Raw genomic sequence first — 19664 nt, 5'->3', positions numbered from 1 at the left:
GCGGTCCGATCCTCGCCAACAATCCATGCGGTCGGAACCCCTTTGTTTTGCACTCGCTCGGCATCAACATAGAATGGCCTCCTGTCCAATCACCCCGTCCGAGAACTGACCATTGGCGACACTCTGCAATAGATAGGATTTGCGATCTGAGCGCTGGTTGTGTTGAGTCTGTGCGCTCCCTTTTTCAAAGCACCCATGACATGACTCGTGCTGAATCTCAGTTTGACTTTCTCCAATTGTGTTGTGTCTCGGGATCAGAACCAGAATAGGAGTCATCTGATGACTGTGTACGGAGTATACAATGTGTAACCTCCCCCCTTCATCATTTCAATAGTAGATCTGTACATGGTAGCACAAAGACAGTTCCAAGGCAATAGCGTGCTATCCTACCTGGAGGCGCTTGTGGTCTCCCGTCCGTCGGCCCTGTTCATTAGGACCAAGGAAATACTCTCGCCATCTCCTCCAATAACACATGGATGATCCAACGCACCGATCTACGTACAACCAACACAGGAGTATATTTGGCGAGGCAGATCTATCGCGGGAGACGCACAGTCCCCCAGACTCCACCACTATGGATGTGTCGATTTGTGCTCGTTCACCGCTAGCTCCATGATTCCTTTTCTATCTCCGAATCACGATCATCCTTATCCGATGCAAATGTGGCTGGGAATAATAGTGGAGTACTAGGTCCACTTGAATCGGTGGCATAGAGGGCACAATAGCCATATCCACCGAATCCGGACTGTGCGAGCGAAAGCTGCATCTCCATCCTATACCCACTTAAACAAGCGCCATCGCCGTCCCCGAGACGCGGCGATCGTCTGTCAGGTGCGTGGCTCCGACTGCTGCTGTGTTCGATCTTCATCTTGCTAGTTGCATATTCACATAATTCCATATTCCACATGCAAATCTACCATGTATGGAAAAGTAATAATACCTTATAGCGCACGATCGAAGGTGACACCACGCCACACCACACCCCACTATAGTTCCGGACTGATCCTTCGCTGTGGGTCAGGTCAAGGCACGGTGGATCTAAGGCAGTGGACGTGACATCACCTGTCGAGGATTGTGTTTTGCCACCAACAAAGCACAGTGGATGTGTCGCGAGTAATCCTGATCGTGATGCGCGGGCGATCACCCGGATAGATCGGGAACAAAGAAAGATGGCTAGGTTCTATAGTCGCAGATCAAATGTCCGTCGGTGATGAAAAGCCTGCGTGTGATGGGCGATCGATGCGAGGTGATCCGCTGGGTCCTGAGTTCTGGGTATCATCCTGTGGCGCAGGTTTGTGCGCGAGAAGGTCAAGATGTGATTACGTCCATCACGTACATATTGATTTGTATTAGAGTTATACAAACTCGGAATCTGAAGGGAGATCACCCGCATGGCTCTACTCTATTAGTGTATACAGGGGAGGAGATGAACTATGGACTTGAGTTGAAACCAGGCTCACAACTTCAGTCCCAGCATTGCTATCTACATTTTTGTTAGACAATTATGTTTCCCTCACTGCAGCCAAACAGAATCACTCTAATTTAATATAAGAACAGTAATAACTTCCGCCATTCAATATATCTTTTCTATCTGAGAATCACGAAACACTTTTAAACAGGGCCACCCAAGTAAGCGATACAAGGACACCCCAGCCACCAGGATAAGGGGCCATATACCTCCAGTCTCGAGTTCAATACATGCGAAATCGTTGTGGAAGGGTGTGTCTCGTGGTAGAGCAGAGGGGAGTTCTTTGGATGTTGACTGGATGCGACTCGGATCCGTCGATATCCCTCTTTTTGGAAGGCTACTAACGTGGTTGGATAGATGACATTGTAGAAATATATCATAGATCAGAGCATAGTCCGGGGATGTAACATGGAAAGTAGTAAGGTAAAAACTATCTTTTTCCTGATAAATTTTTACCCATCCTCATTGTCAATGGTTTTGCTCGAGATATATATCAACACCTCAACACCAGAAATATAGTATTGGTGACAGCAAAGCTGCCGCTTCGGGTTGCGATTAGTTCTGAGATCACGGAGTGATACAAAAGAACACAGACTCCATAATCCATCACTGTTTCGATAACCAATTTCCTTAATTCATGTCCAACACTGACGAAACTGACCATATCGCCGCTACAATACCCAATTTCCCTTAATGTCGAGGCCTAGGCAGTAGGAATGCAGACATACCCTTTGCAGACAGATAATAAAATAGTTGACTGCTCATTTTCACATTTCCCGCTCCTAAAATCTGACAACATGACATATTATCATCCCACTCGACGAATGAAAAGTATGTTATAAGCTATCCCCCAGCCCTCGTTTCAGAAACCGACCTAGGTCAGCCCGAGTCCAGACCATTTCAGTTCCAGGTACATTCCATAGCAAACCCACCCGCTCCAAAGAGCACGCAGTTGTCGCACATGCTGCACATGCTGCATGTAAGAATAAGAATAAGAATTTTCCACATGTATCCAGGTCAGAGACGTGGCAAATCCACGAAAGAAGAAAAAGAAGATGCCAAGCTAGGATAAGCATAAGCATAAACTATAAACCATGTTTCCGGTAAGTAGCAGCGAACCTTCACGCCCCCCTTCAATAATATCAAAAGAGTTGATCATTCCATCTGCATCCTAAATCAGTCTGTGGTACACGTGGAATTGGGAACCGGGCTTTCTTCAGAATGGTACAGCAGTTGCTCTTTTCGGAGCTACATCAAACTTCTGCAATGCCTTCTACATGATACACTGTAGCACACACCCAAAAGAAGAGGCTGTGTCCCGGAGATGCTCGGGTACCACGTTGTTTTGAGTGAGCGGAGATCGAGATGCGCGATCTTGTATTACATGTGGACATGGCATGTGGCAGTTTGCGTAACGGCATTGCTTCATGTCCGTGGGGTGTTGTAAGGGAGAGGATATCCACATCTAGGTACTGGGTAGAGGGGCTGTATTACCTGGTGTTTCGAGTTGATGACCTTAGATTCCTTCCATCTCTCCACCCTTCCTCCGTGAAGGAATATTGTGGTAATTAGTTGGATCCTGCAAAGCAAGCCAGCCCGTGGATCACTGTGCTCATTCGTACTACATTTGTAATAAGGAAAGGTCAATATCACCAATAGAATTGGGTATCAAAGTCAAGGCTAAAGTATGTACACAAAAACAAGGATGAGAAGTGAAAAGAGAGTCACAGAAAACATGATGAAGGTCAAGCCTACAATCCTCCGAACCACGACCTCATTCATCCACTAGACAACAACGTCCTGGTTATAGTACAGATCGCAAGCATGAGGATGCTGCAGACAATACTTCGGCACAAGCGCGGTCGCCATCACACCATTCGCCACGAGATACTCGCGGAAATTGAGGATGCGCTGGGTCATCTCCGTGGTGCGCTTCTTGCCCGTTTTCGGGTCCCGGTTTCCGGACCAGAGAAGCTCGCCGAGAGCAGAGGCGCGAGGCCAGAACCCGCTGGAGACGGTCACGTCGTCGACTTGTTCGGACCAGAGGGGTGCTTCGCCGCCGAGGATGTGCTTGGCTTGCGTGGCAGTGAGGTTGGTGGTAAAATCATAGTCGTAGATGCGCTGCCAGGTCTTGTACGGCGCGCACCACGATCCGCCATTGCCGCCGTAGTTGAAGGTCACGCCGCCGGAGGGGTTCGACATCACGTCGTAGCGGGGGTCGTTGGTGACCGCTCCGCCGTGACCGCAGTCCAGATACAGCCAGTCGGAGGAGGAGACCACGACATCATAGCCGCGGGCAGTCAGGTTGTCGATGTTGGCGATGCCGTTGTTCCAGCTCTGCAGGACGATGTTCTTGGGGACATCGTTCGCGGACACAGCGCCGAGGGCGATATCCTCCCACATCATGAGGCGGCGCGAGGGCGGAGCGGCTTCGTGGAAGATGGGCACGGCCTTGTCGACCCAGTACTGGGCGAGGTCATTGTAGGTACGCGAGGGATCCTCCTTGAACCACTCGGTGACGTACTTGCTGAAGTTGTAGCAGCCGGTCTGGAGCTCGTCCGCGCCGACGTGGAACCAGTTGTCGGGGAAGATGCCCGACAGCTCGTGGTACACGTTGCGCACGACATCGTAGGTGCCGTTGTAGATGATGTCGAGCTGACCCGGGTTCGGCTCGACGGCGGTGTGGTACGTCCAGTCGTCGTTGGACCACCACGAGTTCGCGCACGCCACAATGTTCGGGTCAACCTGCTTCCATCCGGACTCCGAATGGCCGGGCATGTCCACCTCGGGGATGACCCGGACACCGCGAGCGCGAGCATAGGCAATCACCTGCTGCATGTCACCATGGGAGTAGGTCTCGCTCGCGGAGTAGGCATCCTTGGTCATCTGTGGGTAGACGCTCATGTGCATCGGCCACGACTGGGAGTCGTCCAGGTGCCAGTGCAGGACATTGAGCTTGGACAGGGCCATGCCGTCGATCTGCTCGAGGATCTTGGGGAGACTGATGAAGTTGCGGCCCGAGTCGAGCATGATACCGCGGTAAGGGTAGAGCGGCTTGTCCGTGATGCGGACGGGCTGCTCAACCATCAAACCGCCATGACCGTCGGAGATGATGATCTGCTGCAGGGTGGTGAACGCGTGCAGCGCACCCCATACCGTCTCCGCGTTGATTTGGACGGTGCTGGATCCCTCGCCCACCTCCAATGTGTACGACTCGTCCACGCCGTGCTGCAGGTCGGCATTGCCGTCGGCGACAAACACGTCCACGGAACGGAGCCGGGCGGCAATGGCACGCTTGTACGGTATGGGCGTGATGGTGGGTTCGCCGGGGAAGGGAGCGAAGTGATTCGCTTGGATCGGGGCCTCGGTGGCCGCGGGCACCCACTGGAGGGTGGTGATGGCCTTCCATGCGCGATCCCAGGCACTGTCCAGGATTGCGGCGTTGCGGCCGTGGTACTGAGCGCGCAGGGCTAGGCCCTCGACAGGGACTGGGCCCGACGAGCCCCACGAAATGTGGCGTGGAGCGGGAAGTGGGTTGACCTTGACAGCCACGGCAGACGCAATGGCCGCGGCCACGCTGAGGACGGAGAGCTTCATCGTTGAAGAAGAGGGTCGGGGGGTTGAGAGAAGGAAAGAAGGGGCCAGGGGGAAGGGATTGTACGTATTTAAGGCTGGCCGATCAGTGGGATCAATTGGAATGCCATTAGCCTCGTTCCTGTTCGAGATCAGTTACTACTGTCGTGTTTGTATTTGATTGTTATTCTCCCGATCGAATCGAGTGTAACCGTCCAAACAGCCCTCGCTAAACCCTAATCTACGGTTTCGTACCCCTGAAAGTGCCCCGAAAAGTGCCCCGAGCGGAGTCTAGTTTCGCTTCACGAGGTTACATCCCCTGCCTGTAACAGTGTTGGGCCCGATTTTAGCCATTTTGCCCTAACTGCGACCTCCACATACGACCGTGGGGAAAGCAAACAAGCTTTAAAATGACTGGACGGATAACCGGGTGCCCGGATGATATGATAGCATGAACCATTAAGTTACTTCTGAAGCGACCGCTCCATCTCCATCCCCTCCCGGAACTCCTCCTGAATGGCCGCCGCGGCCTGTTCCGACGGAGGCACACACGGCCGACGTGGCAGGCCTCCATAGCCATGGTAGGATTGCAGTGCACTCTTGACCGCCACAAATCCCCCATGGATGGCCGCCCAGTCCGCACGGGCAACCACCGCCTGAGCGCGTTGCGCTTCTTCGACCTTGCCGCTGCGATACAGCTCCATGACCCGGACACTCGAGCGGGGAATCAGGTTGGCGACACCGCCAATGACGCCCGCGCCGCCGGCGACCAGGGTCTGGAGCGTGAAATCGGCAGAGCCGCCAAACGTGAAGAACCCGGGCTTGGCGGCGGCGGCAACGCGAGCCAGCTTGCCCGTGTTGCCGCAGGTGAGCTTGCAGCCGATGATATTGGGGTGTTGCGACAGGGCCAGGATATCATCCGAGCTGAGGTCAAGTCCCGACGACGCGCCGGGGAAGTTATAGATGAGGACCGGCACGGGTGAGGCGTCAGCCACGATGCGGAAGTGCGCATATATGGCCTCGGTGTTTACCAGCGCCTTGTAGTAGCTGGGCGGCAGCACCAGCACGGCATCGGCGCCCGACGCCACGGCATCCTGGCAGAGCTGGACCGTCTCGCGAGTAGATGAAGCGCCACAGCCGGCAATCACTGGCATCGACGGATATCCCGCGGCATCCACGGCACGTCGTGTGGCGGCGGTGATGGCCTTGCGCTCATCGCGGTCCAGATGGACGGCTTCGCCATTGCTGCCCTGGGTGACCAGGCCGGCCACGCCTGTGCGGGCGAGGTAAGCAGCGTGTTTCTCAGTTGTTGGCAGATCGATCTCCTCATCCGGACGGAAGAAGGCCACGGTGGGCACGTAGACGCCGCCGGTGAGCGGATTCCGCTTGGAGCTGCCGTTGGCCGTCATCTTTTATATGAGAGATGTCTGGAAGAAGAGAGATGAGGAGATCAACATGCGGGCATCGAACAAATAAATAGTGAATGAATGAACTAATGAACTCTGGATCAACCCCCACGTTCACCCACCGTATGCGTGGGAGACACTTGAAATATCCCCCACGCTGGTGTGTATGCGGGGTTGGTCAGTTACTGCTCAGGGCTATTAACTATTAGCCGGGCCTTACAGAGTGGACTGGTCGGAATGATGTCCGTCATGTAGTAACTATGGTTGTCCGACACTAACTACTACGACTGTGCAGTCTCCGACAGTGTGCCGTTTAGGGTATTCCTCGGCCGCGGATCCCTTCTCCCCCCACACTCCGTGTTTGGCCGTGGGGGAACGTGGAATTGAGAAATTGATCCCCATCATAATCGACGTTATTGTCTGCAGTCTTATTGTAATGAACTATATGACACGTTGTCTGTTGCGTGGCCACTATACCCGAATACAACAAAGGCATCAAGAATAGACCTCGACGGAAATGTGTTTCAACTGCCGGTGCCCGTGACAGGTAAATGGTTTCTTTACTGGCTGTGGATAGAACCCTGTGCCACAGCCCGTAAAACAACCTGTGCATACAGTAGTTGCGCTAGACATGATGCCGATAGACAGGGTGGTAGGCGTAAGTAGACAATGATATGATTCTCTCGTCAAGTAAAGGAATGGCTTGGGGTTTGGGCCTCCTCATGTTGATCGTGGCACACTTGGCAACACGACACCTCGCTGAAGACCGAATCGATTAGTAGCCTCAATCTGGACCAAAGGGAGCGATTCATCCATGCGATTCATTCACTCTCGCTGTGCTAGATATACCCTCGTCTCGCCAAGACTAAACCATCACCATCTCCGCCGTCCTCGCCCTTGCCCCATCAGTCAGATCTTTTTCTGCGCCCGACCGAGTCACCTCACCCGTCTCCCATTAATTAATTCCTTGCTCTCTCCGTGCTGCGCTCCAGCATGACCGGCGACTGATCCTTCTGCCCATTGAGCAATGGCCCTGCTGTCGCGGTCCTCGCTCCGTGGCTCAGGGCGAGCGACCGACGACCACGACCACTCCGACGGCGACAACGACGGCAGACTGGCACCGGCGTTGAAGAATTCCGACGCACCCAAGAATCTTCCTTCGCGACGCCGCAGGAGTTCGCCGGATTGTCTGGACACGACCACCACCCTCGAGAATCCTGACGCCACCGACCCGCCGCCGCCCTTGAAGCCGTCGCACCCCCGTCCCTCCGCCCGTCGCCGTGCCTCGTCCTCCTCCTCTTCTGCCTCGTCCTCTCCCGCCCACACCCCTGCGTCCTCGGCAGAACTGGCCGATCCCCGTGTCAACGGCAATAATGGCATCGTCAAGCACGCGCACCTCGCCGATTTGCAACCGGGCGCGCGCGAGTCTCCAGATCCATTGGACACCATTCTCTCGCCCAACATGACCTCCAAGGCTGTGGATTCGTCGGCTGCCGCAGCTCGCGCCCAGCACAGCCGTGACCAACCCGTCACAAATGTGGACAAGACAGACCCAGTGGCGGCGACGCGGTCGACTCGATCCCGCAAGAGCGATCCTGTCGAAAACCTCGAGCAATCGAGTGGTGGCAGGCGATCGCTGCGTTCGACGGATACTCGATGCAAGAGCGAGCTGGCACAATACATATCCAATTACGAAGTGCTGATTGGGTTGGAGGAACCCCAGCCTGGTAAGCATGAGTGCCACAAGACGAGAACAGCCGCTGACGGTCGAACAGAATTCTTAACTGCGACGACGACGATTACACTGATTGATGACCTTGACGAGCCACTACCCTTTCCAGACGAACCAGACACAATGCCTTTCGGCAACCCACTGAAGAAGCTTCACGACTGCGAGGTGATCAAACTTCCCGAGCCGAAGGGCGCAACACTCGTCGATCCACTGGGCGAAGAGATATACTTTCGCGCACACCGCAAAGTCGAGCGCCAGGAGAAACAGCTCCGCAACATTGAGCGAGATCGGTCAGACCATCAGCAGCAGACATTGGAGCGTCTTCTGGAGGAACTTCGCAGCCCCGACTGGCTGCGCGTGATGGGCCTGACGGGCATACATGAGAGCGAAAAGAAGGCCTTTGAGCCCAAGCGGGACATCGTGATCCAGGAGGTGGTGGCGCTGGTGCGCAAGTTCCAGCTCTGGAAGGACGAAGAGCGTCGGCGCAAAGTGGCCAAGGATAAACCGACCGACACTGACCTGCGCTCCCGGAGGCAGTCCCAGCCTGTTGAGGATCTTGACGGTTCCCCGGTCACTGACACCACGCCTGATCCCAACGACGTGGACGCATTAGCTGCTCGGCAGTTGCACCAGGAGGCCCGCTCGGCAACTGTCGCTGGCAAACAGGCCAAATCGGATGCAAGCTCCGGCCAACCAAAGGAAGAGGTTGGTAAAAGCACCAAGGACAAGAAGTTCCGCCAAACTACCATCCCATTCGCACCCCTTCCACCGCCGCCAGACAAACCGTTTACTTCATTCTTCGCCAAGTCATCCCAGCGCGCGGCCGCTATCGCTGCTTCCAAGGCCACAACCAACAAACCCAACCGCTCCATCCTCGCATTCGGCCGTCCAGTCCCCGAAATGGAAGAGCTAAACTTCGAACCACCTTCCGATGTTCTCACCGAGGACGCAATCCAGTCCGCACAGCGGAAGCGGCGCCGACTAAGCCGGCGCAGCGGTACAAAGTGATGACTTGTTTTGATTCTGTTTCGTCTCCTTTTTTTTTTTTTTTTGAATGGATCCCATTCTGTACGATAGCATTTCACCGATCAAGCATGGCGTGTGTCTTTTTTTGGGGATTGTTTTGCACGTTGCACCTGATGCGGGCGTTGGGCGAGTGGCATTTGTTGTCTGTCTGCGATTGATTGTATCTGGGTCTGTACTACCAGTCAATCGATAATATTCTGAGCATCCATTGTCGTTCCGGTAAGGCTTCCCGCCAAAGGTAGAATAATCTATACGATTGGGGCCGTGTGTGCCTCGGTATTATGGTTGTTGTTTTCTCAATTTGCGCATACAAGCAATTCACCCTTGTCTCTAGTAGAATGTAGGGGATCAGTCAGTAATATGAAGAAATGAAGAAATCTTCCTACAAGTCTGGAATCCAAAACGAATAGCGGCTCAACTTACTTCTATCAGTTGTGTACAATTACATACTACACAAGTCATACCAAACCAAAGTGGCAAAGCGGCGCCCAATCCGGAGAAGCACACAAACTCCGGCGATGACGGCTTGACCAACTTCAGCCGTGCAGAAGATCGACAACTCTATCTGATCTACGTTCGATCACCCTTTCTCACACACTCATTTATTCATCTTCTATCTCTTCATCATCATCTTTTTGGCTCTAATAATACAATAAGAGTATCCTAAGAAGAATACTTAGACTCTTCGCCGGCATCGGCGAACCACCTCTCTTCCCCGGTTTCTGCAGGGCCCATCCGAACCACAGCGACCCGCCGACTCTCTTACGTCTCGAGGCCGTGATTCGCGCTCTCGGTCCGACGCCGGGGTTTTCAGGTCCCACTTTTCACTTTTACTTTGGAGGTCGACAGCCCAGTCATTGTTGGATTGGGTCCAATTTTTTCTTATTTTCTGCGCGGGTGGTCTCTGCTGTTTTGTGTTGCTGTCACTCTCTTTGCGACCTTTGTTTGATCTCTGTAGATATATCAGAGACTTGACTTTGGGTGCATCGCTCACTCGCGGAACTGCCACCCGCAGAATCGCTGCCGTTATGACCGTCGAGATTGTGGACGTGCCTCCTCCATCTGATCTGGAGGTTGGTGAGCAGCACAAAAACAGCACCCAGGTCGATCCGGAATACCTCGATGATGAGAAGGTCGCTTCACCACCATATAGGCAGGACCCATATGGCGATGAGGAGTTTGCGGAGGTGAAGTATAAGGTGTTGAAGTGGTGGTAAGTTGGCATCCTACCTTGAGAAAAGTTGATCGGAGCTAATTTATGTTCGACTTTCCAGGCAATGCGGTTTACGTACGACCTTTTTCCCTTCTCTCTGATATTTGATCCCATCCTAACCCCTTCACACAGTGATGGTCGCCGAAACCGTCTCCCTGGGCGTCTTGTCCCTCCCCGCCGCCGTCGCAGGCCTCGGTCTAGTCCCGTACGTGACATACCTTATACACCCACCTCCTCGGTGCATACACCAAACACTGCTAACACGGCCCACACAGTGCAATTATCATCCTGATCGGTCTCGGCATTCTCGCCACATACACAGGCTACGTACTCGGGCAAATGAAATGGAAATACCCGCACATCACAACAATGGCCGACGCCGGCGAGGTGATTGGCGGCAAATTTGGACGCGAGCTGCTCGGCATCGGCCAGATGCTGTTTCTGATTTTCATCATGGCGAGCCATTTGCTCACGTTCACAGTGGCGATGAACACTATCACCGGCCATGGGACTTGTTCGATTGTGTTTGGGGTTGTGGGATTGATCGTCTCGTTCGCGTGCTCGTTGCCGAGAACATTGGTGAAAATGTCGTGGCTGTCTCTCGTTTGTATGTTCTCCCATCTTTCCCAAGATGTTCAGACAGACTGACCCCTCTCCAGCATTCGGAAGTATCATGACCGCCGTCCTAATCACCATGATCGGCGTCGGCATCGAGAAACCCGACACGCACATCGTGCCCGTCGTCCACACAGATCTGTTCCACGGCTTCTCAGCCGTGTGCAACATTGTCTTCGCCTTCTCGGGCCACGCCGCCTTCTTCGGACTGATGGCTGAACTTCGCAATCCCCGTGATTTCCCCAAATCCCTGTGCTTGCTTCAGGGCATCGATATCTCGCTCTATATCATCGCTGCGCTCGTTATCTACCGCTACGCTGGAGATGATGTCAGTTCGCCAGCATTGGGCTCTGCTTCCCCAATTGTTGCTAAAGTTGCGTATGGAATTGCCCTACCTACAGTAAGTTCTTTAGTCACTCCATTACCGTGGATCAATAGTTTCTGACTCTTTATAGATTATCATCGCCGGCGTGATCAACGGCCACATCGCATTTAAATACGTCTACACGCGCATCTTCACCGGAACAGACCGCATCCACAAGCGCGACTGGGTGGCGATCAGTTCGTGGGTGGGCATCGCGCTGGCCCTGTGGATTCTCGCGTGGATTATCGCCTCTGCCATCCCCGTGTTTAGCAGTTTGCTTAGCTTGATCACGGCGCTGTTTGCTAGCTGGTTTAGCTGTAAGACATTCCCGTTGCACCAATCCCCTCTTGCTTCCAAAAATAACCTGCTTTGCTAATAACTTTTAGATGGATTGAGCGGTATCTTCTGGCTGTACATGAACAAGGGTCTTTGGTTTTCATCTCCGCGCAAGATCGCGCTGACGGCCCTCAATTTTACACTCATCGGGATTGGCGCGACTTTGGTATGTCCATGTCTCTTCCTTATTTCGGGAAGGGTTTCTTGACGCTAATTACAATGTTTCAGTGCGGTCTCGGCCTTTATGTCTCCGGCAAGGCTATCCATGATAACCCGAGCAGTGCCAGTTTCTCGTGCGCGAATAATGCGACGTGAGATGTTTTCTGCTCGATCTTGCTTATTTGCTTCATTTCTGTCTTGGCTATAGGCGTCACGATACCTTGCTTTTGAGCCTGAACTACCTCGCCATTCTGGCTTCTATTCCCAATCGCTTGTGCTGGGGGTTGCTTGCATTTCCTGCATTTTGCATGGCTGTTTGCTTTGCGTTTGGGGGTGTACACTGTGTATTTGTATATCGACACGGGGAATATAAACCAGCATTTGAATATTTTAATTTCGGATTTGAGAGCAGATGCGAAATGCTCGCAGGGAAGATTCTGCGGAGTGATGCGGGACAGCAACATGGCAAGTGCACCGAAGTCCTCGATCAGCCGGCGGATCTGGTGCCACGAAGAAATTGGACATCTCTTCTCGGAAATCATCCAAAAAGCGCCATTTCCACGTCTCGTTTCTGGGACGTGCAAAAAATCGATCCTTCCAGCGGCTCGAGCATAGATGGATAGCTTGCAAGCCAAACTCACTGTTCCAGGAGTGGCTTCCAATAATACCTAACTGATCTAGCGCACAGATAGTACTCCAGACCGTACGACCAGTCCTTCTTTCGACCAAGTAAGGAAGGATAAACCTATAGACGACCAGTTAGATCTCCATTGAAAAAACCGCTAGAAAACAAATCCCCGCGAGTAACGCCATCCCACTCAGAGAGAAGATTGGGTCGTCAAAGCCTTACACATGCGTGGATGGTATGGCATTCCGACTAAGGATGACTATACGATGATTTTCATCATTGTGGGAGAGGGGCTCGCGGAGAAAGATAGAAAGAGAGGCCTGTACACGTACCTCGATGTCAGAGAGAGGTTGATAGATATCCCCAGTCAATCAATCATCGTACGAGACGATCCTGCGCCCAGAGTATGGTGCATTCGAAACCGGTCTCTCTGTCTGCGGTGTATCATGTCCCACATTGTCTTCGCCATAATCCAACGACTCGGAGACGGGCGCTGTCTCACTGCTGTTCTTGGTCGTTGACTTTTTCTTCTTCTTCTTCTTCTTGCTCTTCTTCTCTTCATGCACACTCTTCAACTGCGTATCCCCGTCTATCGCCTCCTGATGAGATGATTTTGTAGGCTCTTCACCTCCTTCCTCATCCTGATTTTCATCATCAGTCAACGACTTCCCCATCCGAGCCTCGTACTCCTCATCATCCTCCCTCAACTGCCTCGCGCGCAGAACGGCATGGATCTCACTATGCCGGAAGATCCGGATCTGCTCATCTGTCAGGGTGCGCCGCACGCCGTCGGGGTAGAAGCCTAGATCTGAGTCGTCGTCTGCATTTTGGTCGTTGGTGTATTCGGGGAGTGTGGCGGGGGGTTGGTGCGGGAAGTGTTTTGTGTGGAAGGTTTGGAGGTCTTCCTATAGAGACGATTAGTTTGTGAGTGGTCAAAAAGACGAGGGACATACACTGGTGATCGTTGGGACCTGCATTGGGTGGTGGAAGAGGAAAACACGAGTGGACGCGCGACGGGGTGGAAGATTACCGTAATTACATTACACTAGATGGGCATCGTGGGATCCGAGTTTACAGATCTGTATGAAGATTGATTCTATCCCGATGCCATGTCTTTCTATGTGCAGCTCTCGTTCACTCCCTAGGGAGTGGTATACTAACAACATGATTTCCAATCTTCGCCTTGACACTGTCAAATCCCACCCTCAATCCCTCCAGCGCCTTCAGATCTATCGCCCTCACCCTCTCCCTCTCCTCGGGGTCCGGTTCATCCAGACTCCACGCAAGCGAGATATGAAAGCAGTCCGAGTAATCTATATCCCCAGCCGCTAGACCGCTCTTCTGACCCGCAGACGCACGGGAGGCGCGGGTGTCTCGCTCGTAAAGCGGCGGCTGGTGGAAATGAGCAAGGGCGTCGTTCGCCAGCCGCAGCAGCTGGTTGAGACTGTTACGGGCGGGGTTCTGCACGCGGAGCACGAGGAACCAGCGCGTGCGCTCGTGGTTGGAGACCCAGTCCAGGTGGGCGGGCTGGATGGTAAATCTGGGGGAGGTTGGTGGGGTGTGTCAGAATCTGAGACACGATGCGCCGACGAGGGATCTCGGGAGACCGAAAACTTACGGGGCAATCTGGGCGGTTTGGATCGCCGTTTCTACTCTCTCTGTAAACGAAGCCCGCTGTTCCGTGCGCAGAACTACCGGCCGCGACAGGCTGATGTGGAGGGGCAATTGCGCGCCCAGATCGGAATGCAGCAGACTGTGGTGGGAGCCGATGAGATCTGCAAGGAGTGGCAGCTCGGCTTTGGCGGGATACCCTAGAACGAAAATGAGCGAATGCGACGGGACTGAGACAATTGCAAGGGAAGACCGACACTCGAGGTAGAGGTGCGTGGGCCAGTTGCCCTCGACATGGGGGATGACGCGCTTCCGTCCGCCGTGGAGGGCCGGGTCATCTTGCACGCTGACGCGGGTGCTGGAGGCGTACAGGTCGTGGAAGGAGGACGGCAATGGCGGGAGAGCCGAGTGACACTTGGACTTTTCCTCCCCGTCATCGGAGTCGGAGTCGGAGTATTGGACCAGGGACATCAAGGGGGGATGTGATGATGCGAGGAAAGTCCGTGGTGGGGGATCAGCCGTGGATCAGCGTGTAGTCGGTCGCACAGTGTTCCAGGGCCGCAGGGTCTGTGCCATGCATCCTTCTAGGTCTATCTCAGACGTACTTAACTAGACCGAACTAAACAACTAGGCCCATCCAGTACGTCTTAGACCCGACTAGAGCATCCCGACATAAGCTTAAACCGTTATGGCTGATCGGGTGCCTCGGAAGGGAATAGTATGTGGGGCAACCTTAATACGCAAGTCACGACGTCACCTGCCACTAACTATATCCTGCGCCGACTGACCATCCCTACCTTCTGCTTCTCTCTTTCTCTCTCTCTCTCGCTCATCCCATTTCATCTCGTCTCATCGGTTCGGGTCACCCCAAGGAAACACCGATATTCTCACTCCTCTTCCTACTCTGATCTATACCAGTTATTGGTTATACTCTTATAGATGGCCGCCGTCGACTGCATGTCCATGGCCTCTATGGCCTCGTGCCATCATCCCCATCATCCCTTCAACAACCCAGACCGCCGCCTGAGCTACTCCAGCTTTGGCAGCAACAACCCCTACGCCCGATACTTGTCCCCTTCTCCGTCGCGGCACCGTCGGATGCGCTCGGATTCGATGCCCTCGAGCTTTTATTCCGGCACTCCCGAGAACCACCTCATGGATCCCCGACGCTGCCGCGACGGATCCACCCCTCGGCGCCGCGCGAGCGCCCGCCAGCCACGGTACTCGCAGCTGGTGCAGCCGGATATCATCGACGAGCTGGATAACGTGAACCTCTATTCGTATCACCACGAAGGTCCGTATGACGCAGTGCGCCCAGAACGAAATAGGGACGTCGCATTCAGTCCCCTGGAAGCCGTCAAGGAGTCCAACGCCGAGGCGTTGAAGGCCACACCCCGCGACAAGATCGTTGACAGCATTAACGGCCACCGCCCCCTCGACGGCACGGCGTTCTATCCACCCGGCACGACGGATCGCAACGGCCAGACCTATGAGTATGAAGAAGGTGCCAACATGATGACCGACCTGAGCAACTTCTTTCGCATCCCGGGACTGCGTTTCACCGACAAGGACTTTGAGAAGGATCCCTTCTATACCCGGCCCGTCTCAAATCCGTTTACGCAGCTTCGCAAGAAGTTGAGTCTTCGGCGCAAGCGACGCAGTAATACAACCTAACTTGATGGTTATCCTACGACATTATACTTGACTTGACTTGACCACGAACGACGCGACACCGATGAACGAGCCAATGACTTGAGACTCGACACTGATGACCTGGGTTTCTTTTTATTTTCTTCTTTTCTTTCTTTCTTCATTTCTATATTTAGAATGAACCTCTCTCCTTGCTCTTGGATGCGTTTTTGGGAAGTGAATTTCCAATGTACCTTTCTTTTGTTGCTTGCTCCGGTGTTTAATAGGGGTCTCGGTGTACAAGGCGTTTCCTGTAGAGGGAGTTTTGACATGTACAGTTTATCCAGAATCAAGGCTTTTGTTTTGAACTTTAATCAACTTCATCTCGTTCAACTCTACTCCGTATCTAAGACTGTAGACTTTCAGACCGAACAGAATTAGCAGTACTCGAAAAGGCATAGAATCGAAATCAACCTCCCCACGAGGCATACAAGTCATAGATGATGCAAATCTCCTCGCCTCCACCCGCCACGCCCATCGTCAGCCTGATCTCAGTTCCGATGCTCAAATAGACACGCCACGCCTCAGCCGCGTCAAAATCAATGACCTCCATGAACTTGTACACTATCCTCACATTTCCCATCACTGTAGAGATCAAACTATTCTTCTCTCATTGCACACCCGCACCCTCGTACGTACTTGATCATCATCATGGCCGAAGTCCAACGCTACTCCCTGCAATCCCTCGGCCCCCTGCACCCACCTCGAGTCGAGCGTCAGGCTATCAAGCCGTCTATCGCGCGCCACATCAATATCACGGTCTCAGATCCGCTCAACCATGAAGCTCCTGCCATCCTCCACGAGCCGAGAAGCTACAACGCTACTGAGGCGCGAGGAGCGGCGGTGGTGCTTGTTTCTGGCGCTGGAGGTGGTGTTTCTGGTCCATCTGGTCCATCACCCATATGGTAATCCTATTAAACCCTAACTAACTCTGGCATTCAGGAATCTACCCATCCCTCGCCGATAAACTCGCCCTGCTCCTCTCCATCCCCTGCATCCGCCTAGACTACCGCTCCCCCGCACAGACAGAATACTGCGTCTCCGACATGCGTGCATCCTTCGACTACCTTCGCGACCAGTACAACTCCTCCCGCTTCGTGATAGTGGGCTGGTCCTTTGGCGGAAGCCCGTGCTTCACGGTAGCAGCGACCGAGCCAGTCCGCGTCGTCGGCGTCGCGACAGTGGCATCGCAAACCGCCAACACGGACGGCGTGCGCAAGCTCAGTCCGCGGCCGTTGCTACTGCTGCATGGGGAGAATGACCGGGTTTTGGCGCCGAGTTGTTCGAAGGCGCTGTTTAATTCGTATGGCACTAGGGGGAAGAGGGAGATGATCCTTTCTCCCGGTGATGATCATGGGTTGTCGAGGCATGCGCCTGAGGCTGAGAGGAGGATTCTAGTTTTTGTGGCTAAGACGTTGGGGATGGAGGCGTTGTTGGATGCCACGGTGTTGGATCAGGCGGGCCAAGATTTGGTGGCGAGTCGGAAAGAGCGAGTGCATGAGATGGAGATGGGACATGATCTGGAGGGAGGCGAACGGTTGTTCTAGTTCTAGTTTTTCCTGATCGTTCTAGACATACTCAGGTATGTAGAAAGATATTGATTGTTGTATAGATCATGATTGATTCATCAGCGTCACTAGTAGTGGTACCGGGTGGCCAATCAGGTTCGGCCACTGCCATGTTAGGGGCGATCATCCGATTGATTAGTTATTGGCCACCTGGACTCTTTCCTTCCTGGACTCTTCTTGTTTCCCTTCTTACTGACATATATTCCCGTCTTCTTTTGCTTTTGTTTTTCTTCCCTCCCAGACTGATATTGTGCGAGTGGCTCGCTCGAAATAGAACCTGCATATCACGGCGATCCAGATCGCGCCCAGGCAAAATGCGTGGCGCAACGAAGCTTTTCTATGCCGCCATCTTTGCCTTCCTAGGCGTCGGCCACTCCCACCAGCCGAGCTCCAGAGATGACACCTGTGCGGTGAGTATGTCTCTCCCCATCCCTTGTCCGTAACTGACCCGTCTAGCTCGACCCAAGGGCCATGGTCTCCGATGCGTGTGTCTCGTACGGCACCATTGATTCCACGAACGACCAGATTTACACCCTCCTCCACTCCATCACCCAAGACACAGACTTTTTCTCCTACTACCGCCTCAACCTCTTCAATACAGAGTGTCCCTTCTGGTCCGACGCGAATAGCATGTGTGGCAACATCGCCTGCTCCGTCAATACCATCGAATCCGAGGAAGACATCCCGCTCATCTGGCGTGCGGAGGAACTAAGCAAGCTGGAAGGCCCCAAAGCACACCACCCACCCCGCCAGATTCAGGCGGAACGACCGAAAGAACGGCCGCTGCAGGGCATGCTGGGTGAGGATGTCGGGGAGAGCTGTGTCGTCGAGTACGACGATGAATGCGACGAGCGCGACTACTGTGTCCCGGAAGACGAAGGGTCTGCGGCTAAGGGGGACTATGTGAGTTTGGTGGACAACCCGGAGCGATTCACGGGATACTCCGGGGAAGGGGCGCACCTGGTCTGGGACGCCATCTACCGGGAGAACTGCTTCATGAAAGCCGACGAATCTCAGCAGCAATCGCTCGTCATCCCCGGGGTAGGCGGCGCCGTGTCAGATTTCCGAAATGTAATCCAGAAGGGGTCGCAGCGGCTGGACGGCCTCCCGCTGGACAACGAGTGCCGTGAGAAGCGGGTCTTCCATCGCCTCATCAGCGGCATGCATGCCTCGATCTCCACACATCTCTGCTGGGACTATCTCAACCAAACAACGGGGGAATGGCATCCCAACATGCAGTGCTACAAAGACCGACTGCACGAATACCCGGAGCGCATCTCCAACATGTACTTCAACTATGCACTCGTGTCGCGCGCCGTCGCCAAGCTGCGCAAGTACCTGCAGAGCTACACCTTCTGCACCAGCGATCCCGCACAGGATCTGGAGACCAAGGACCGGGTGACAAAGCTCACCAACGCGCTGGCGGACCGCCCCCAGATTTTCGACGAGAACCTCATGTTCCAAGATCCGGACTCGATCGCTCTGAAAGAAGACTTCCGCAACCGCTTCCGCAACGTCAGTCGACTGATGGACTGCGTCGGCTGCGACAAGTGTCGGCTGTGGGGCAAGGTGCAGGTGAACGGGTACGGCACGGCGCTGAAGGTGCTGTTCGACTACGATGAGACCAAGAACGGCGAGAACCCTCCTCTGCGCCGGACTGAGCTCGTGGCGCTAATCAACACCCTCGGCCGGATCTCGCATAGTATATCTGCTGCGCGCAGCTTCCACCTTGCTCTGGTGGCCGGCCAGGACCAGGCTTTCCCGCTGCACGGTGATGCGCCGTACACGCATAATCACAATCACAAGCAGGTCAAGGAGGAGCTGAAGCCGAAACGGCTATTTCATGACGGCGGCTCTGTGTTCTATTACGAAGAAGACGATGACGAGTTCGTCTACGCTGACGGAATATACGAGGGTCGCCGCCTGCCATGGGAACGACCCCCTCGCGCCCCGGACGCCACGTTCCTCGATTCTCTGGGCGCAGAGTACACGCTGTTTCGCGATACATTCATCTATGTATTGAGGAGCTGGGTCCGGCTGCCGAACACACTATTGCATATTGGCACATCCGAAAGCTATCGACTATGGAACTACTGGCTTGGCCTGCCGGTTCCTCCGCGCGAGTGGAAGATCCAGGTGCCTGGGACACGGTCTGTTCCTTTCTCCAAGGACGAGGAGCATACCGAACTATGATTTTGCGTTTTATGTCTGTCTGTATATAGTATCTCGCATTAGGGCGTTTTTGTATTTGGAGATTCGGAGGCATTGATGAATTC

General features: G+C 53.9%; 8 protein-coding genes across 8 annotated transcripts; 5 read left to right on the top strand and 3 right to left on the bottom strand.

Annotated features, from left to right (window-relative positions):
• Nucleotides 1–3253: 3253 nt before the first annotated feature.
• On the bottom strand, nt 3254–5065 carry PFLUO_LOCUS2065 (woronin body major protein; the record flags this gene model as incomplete). Its single annotated transcript, XM_073779168.1, has 1 exon — nt 3254–5065. One exon carries the CDS (start codon nt 5063–5065, stop codon nt 3254–3256), a length of 1812 nt encoding a protein of 603 aa, XP_073636149.1.
• Nucleotides 5066–5505: 440 nt separating this feature from the next.
• On the bottom strand, nt 5506–6450 carry PFLUO_LOCUS2064 (uncharacterized protein; the record flags this gene model as incomplete). Its single annotated transcript, XM_073779166.1, has 1 exon — nt 5506–6450. The coding sequence occupies one exon, from the start codon at nt 6448–6450 to the stop codon at nt 5506–5508; it is 945 nt and encodes a 314-aa protein (XP_073636148.1).
• A 1024-nt stretch (nt 6451–7474) lies between these two features.
• PFLUO_LOCUS2063 (uncharacterized protein) lies at nt 7475–9187 on the top strand (the record flags this gene model as incomplete). Its single annotated transcript, XM_073779165.1, has 2 exons — nt 7475–8174; nt 8223–9187. The coding sequence occupies 2 exons, from the start codon at nt 7475–7477 to the stop codon at nt 9185–9187; spliced, it is 1665 nt and encodes a 554-aa protein (XP_073636147.1).
• Nucleotides 9188–10233: 1046 nt separating this feature from the next.
• On the top strand, nt 10234–12048 carry PFLUO_LOCUS2062 (uncharacterized protein; the record flags this gene model as incomplete). The annotated part of the gene is made up of 8 exons (XM_073779164.1): nt 10234–10418; nt 10480–10493; nt 10551–10623; nt 10694–11025; nt 11078–11433; nt 11489–11714; nt 11784–11899; nt 11962–12048. 8 exons carry the CDS (start codon nt 10234–10236, stop codon nt 12046–12048), a joined length of 1389 nt encoding a protein of 462 aa, XP_073636146.1.
• An 843-nt stretch (nt 12049–12891) lies between these two features.
• Nucleotides 12892–14602, bottom strand: PFLUO_LOCUS2061 (poly(U)-specific 3'-to-5' RNA exonuclease; the record flags this gene model as incomplete). The annotated part of the gene is made up of 3 exons (XM_073779163.1): nt 12892–13425; nt 13682–14060; nt 14139–14602. 3 exons carry the CDS (start codon nt 14600–14602, stop codon nt 12892–12894), a joined length of 1377 nt encoding a protein of 458 aa, XP_073636145.1.
• Nucleotides 14603–15070: 468 nt separating this feature from the next.
• Nucleotides 15071–15805, top strand: PFLUO_LOCUS2060 (uncharacterized protein; the record flags this gene model as incomplete). Its single annotated transcript, XM_073779162.1, has 1 exon — nt 15071–15805. The coding sequence occupies one exon, from the start codon at nt 15071–15073 to the stop codon at nt 15803–15805; it is 735 nt and encodes a 244-aa protein (XP_073636144.1).
• A 666-nt stretch (nt 15806–16471) lies between these two features.
• Nucleotides 16472–17367, top strand: PFLUO_LOCUS2059 (uncharacterized protein; the record flags this gene model as incomplete). The annotated part of the gene is made up of 2 exons (XM_073779161.1): nt 16472–16709; nt 16763–17367. The coding sequence occupies 2 exons, from the start codon at nt 16472–16474 to the stop codon at nt 17365–17367; spliced, it is 843 nt and encodes a 280-aa protein (XP_073636143.1).
• Nucleotides 17368–17702: 335 nt separating this feature from the next.
• Nucleotides 17703–19581, top strand: PFLUO_LOCUS2058 (endoplasmic oxidoreductin-1; the record flags this gene model as incomplete). The annotated part of the gene is made up of 2 exons (XM_073779160.1): nt 17703–17798; nt 17845–19581. The coding sequence occupies 2 exons, from the start codon at nt 17703–17705 to the stop codon at nt 19579–19581; spliced, it is 1833 nt and encodes a 610-aa protein (XP_073636142.1).
• Nucleotides 19582–19664: the final 83 nt, after the last annotated feature.

Source organism: Penicillium psychrofluorescens (assembly GCF_964197705.1).
Source record: "Penicillium psychrofluorescens genome assembly, chromosome: 1".
Taxonomy (NCBI): domain Eukaryota; kingdom Fungi; phylum Ascomycota; class Eurotiomycetes; order Eurotiales; family Aspergillaceae; genus Penicillium; species Penicillium psychrofluorescens.
This window is presented reverse-complemented; position numbering and strand designations above follow the sequence as displayed.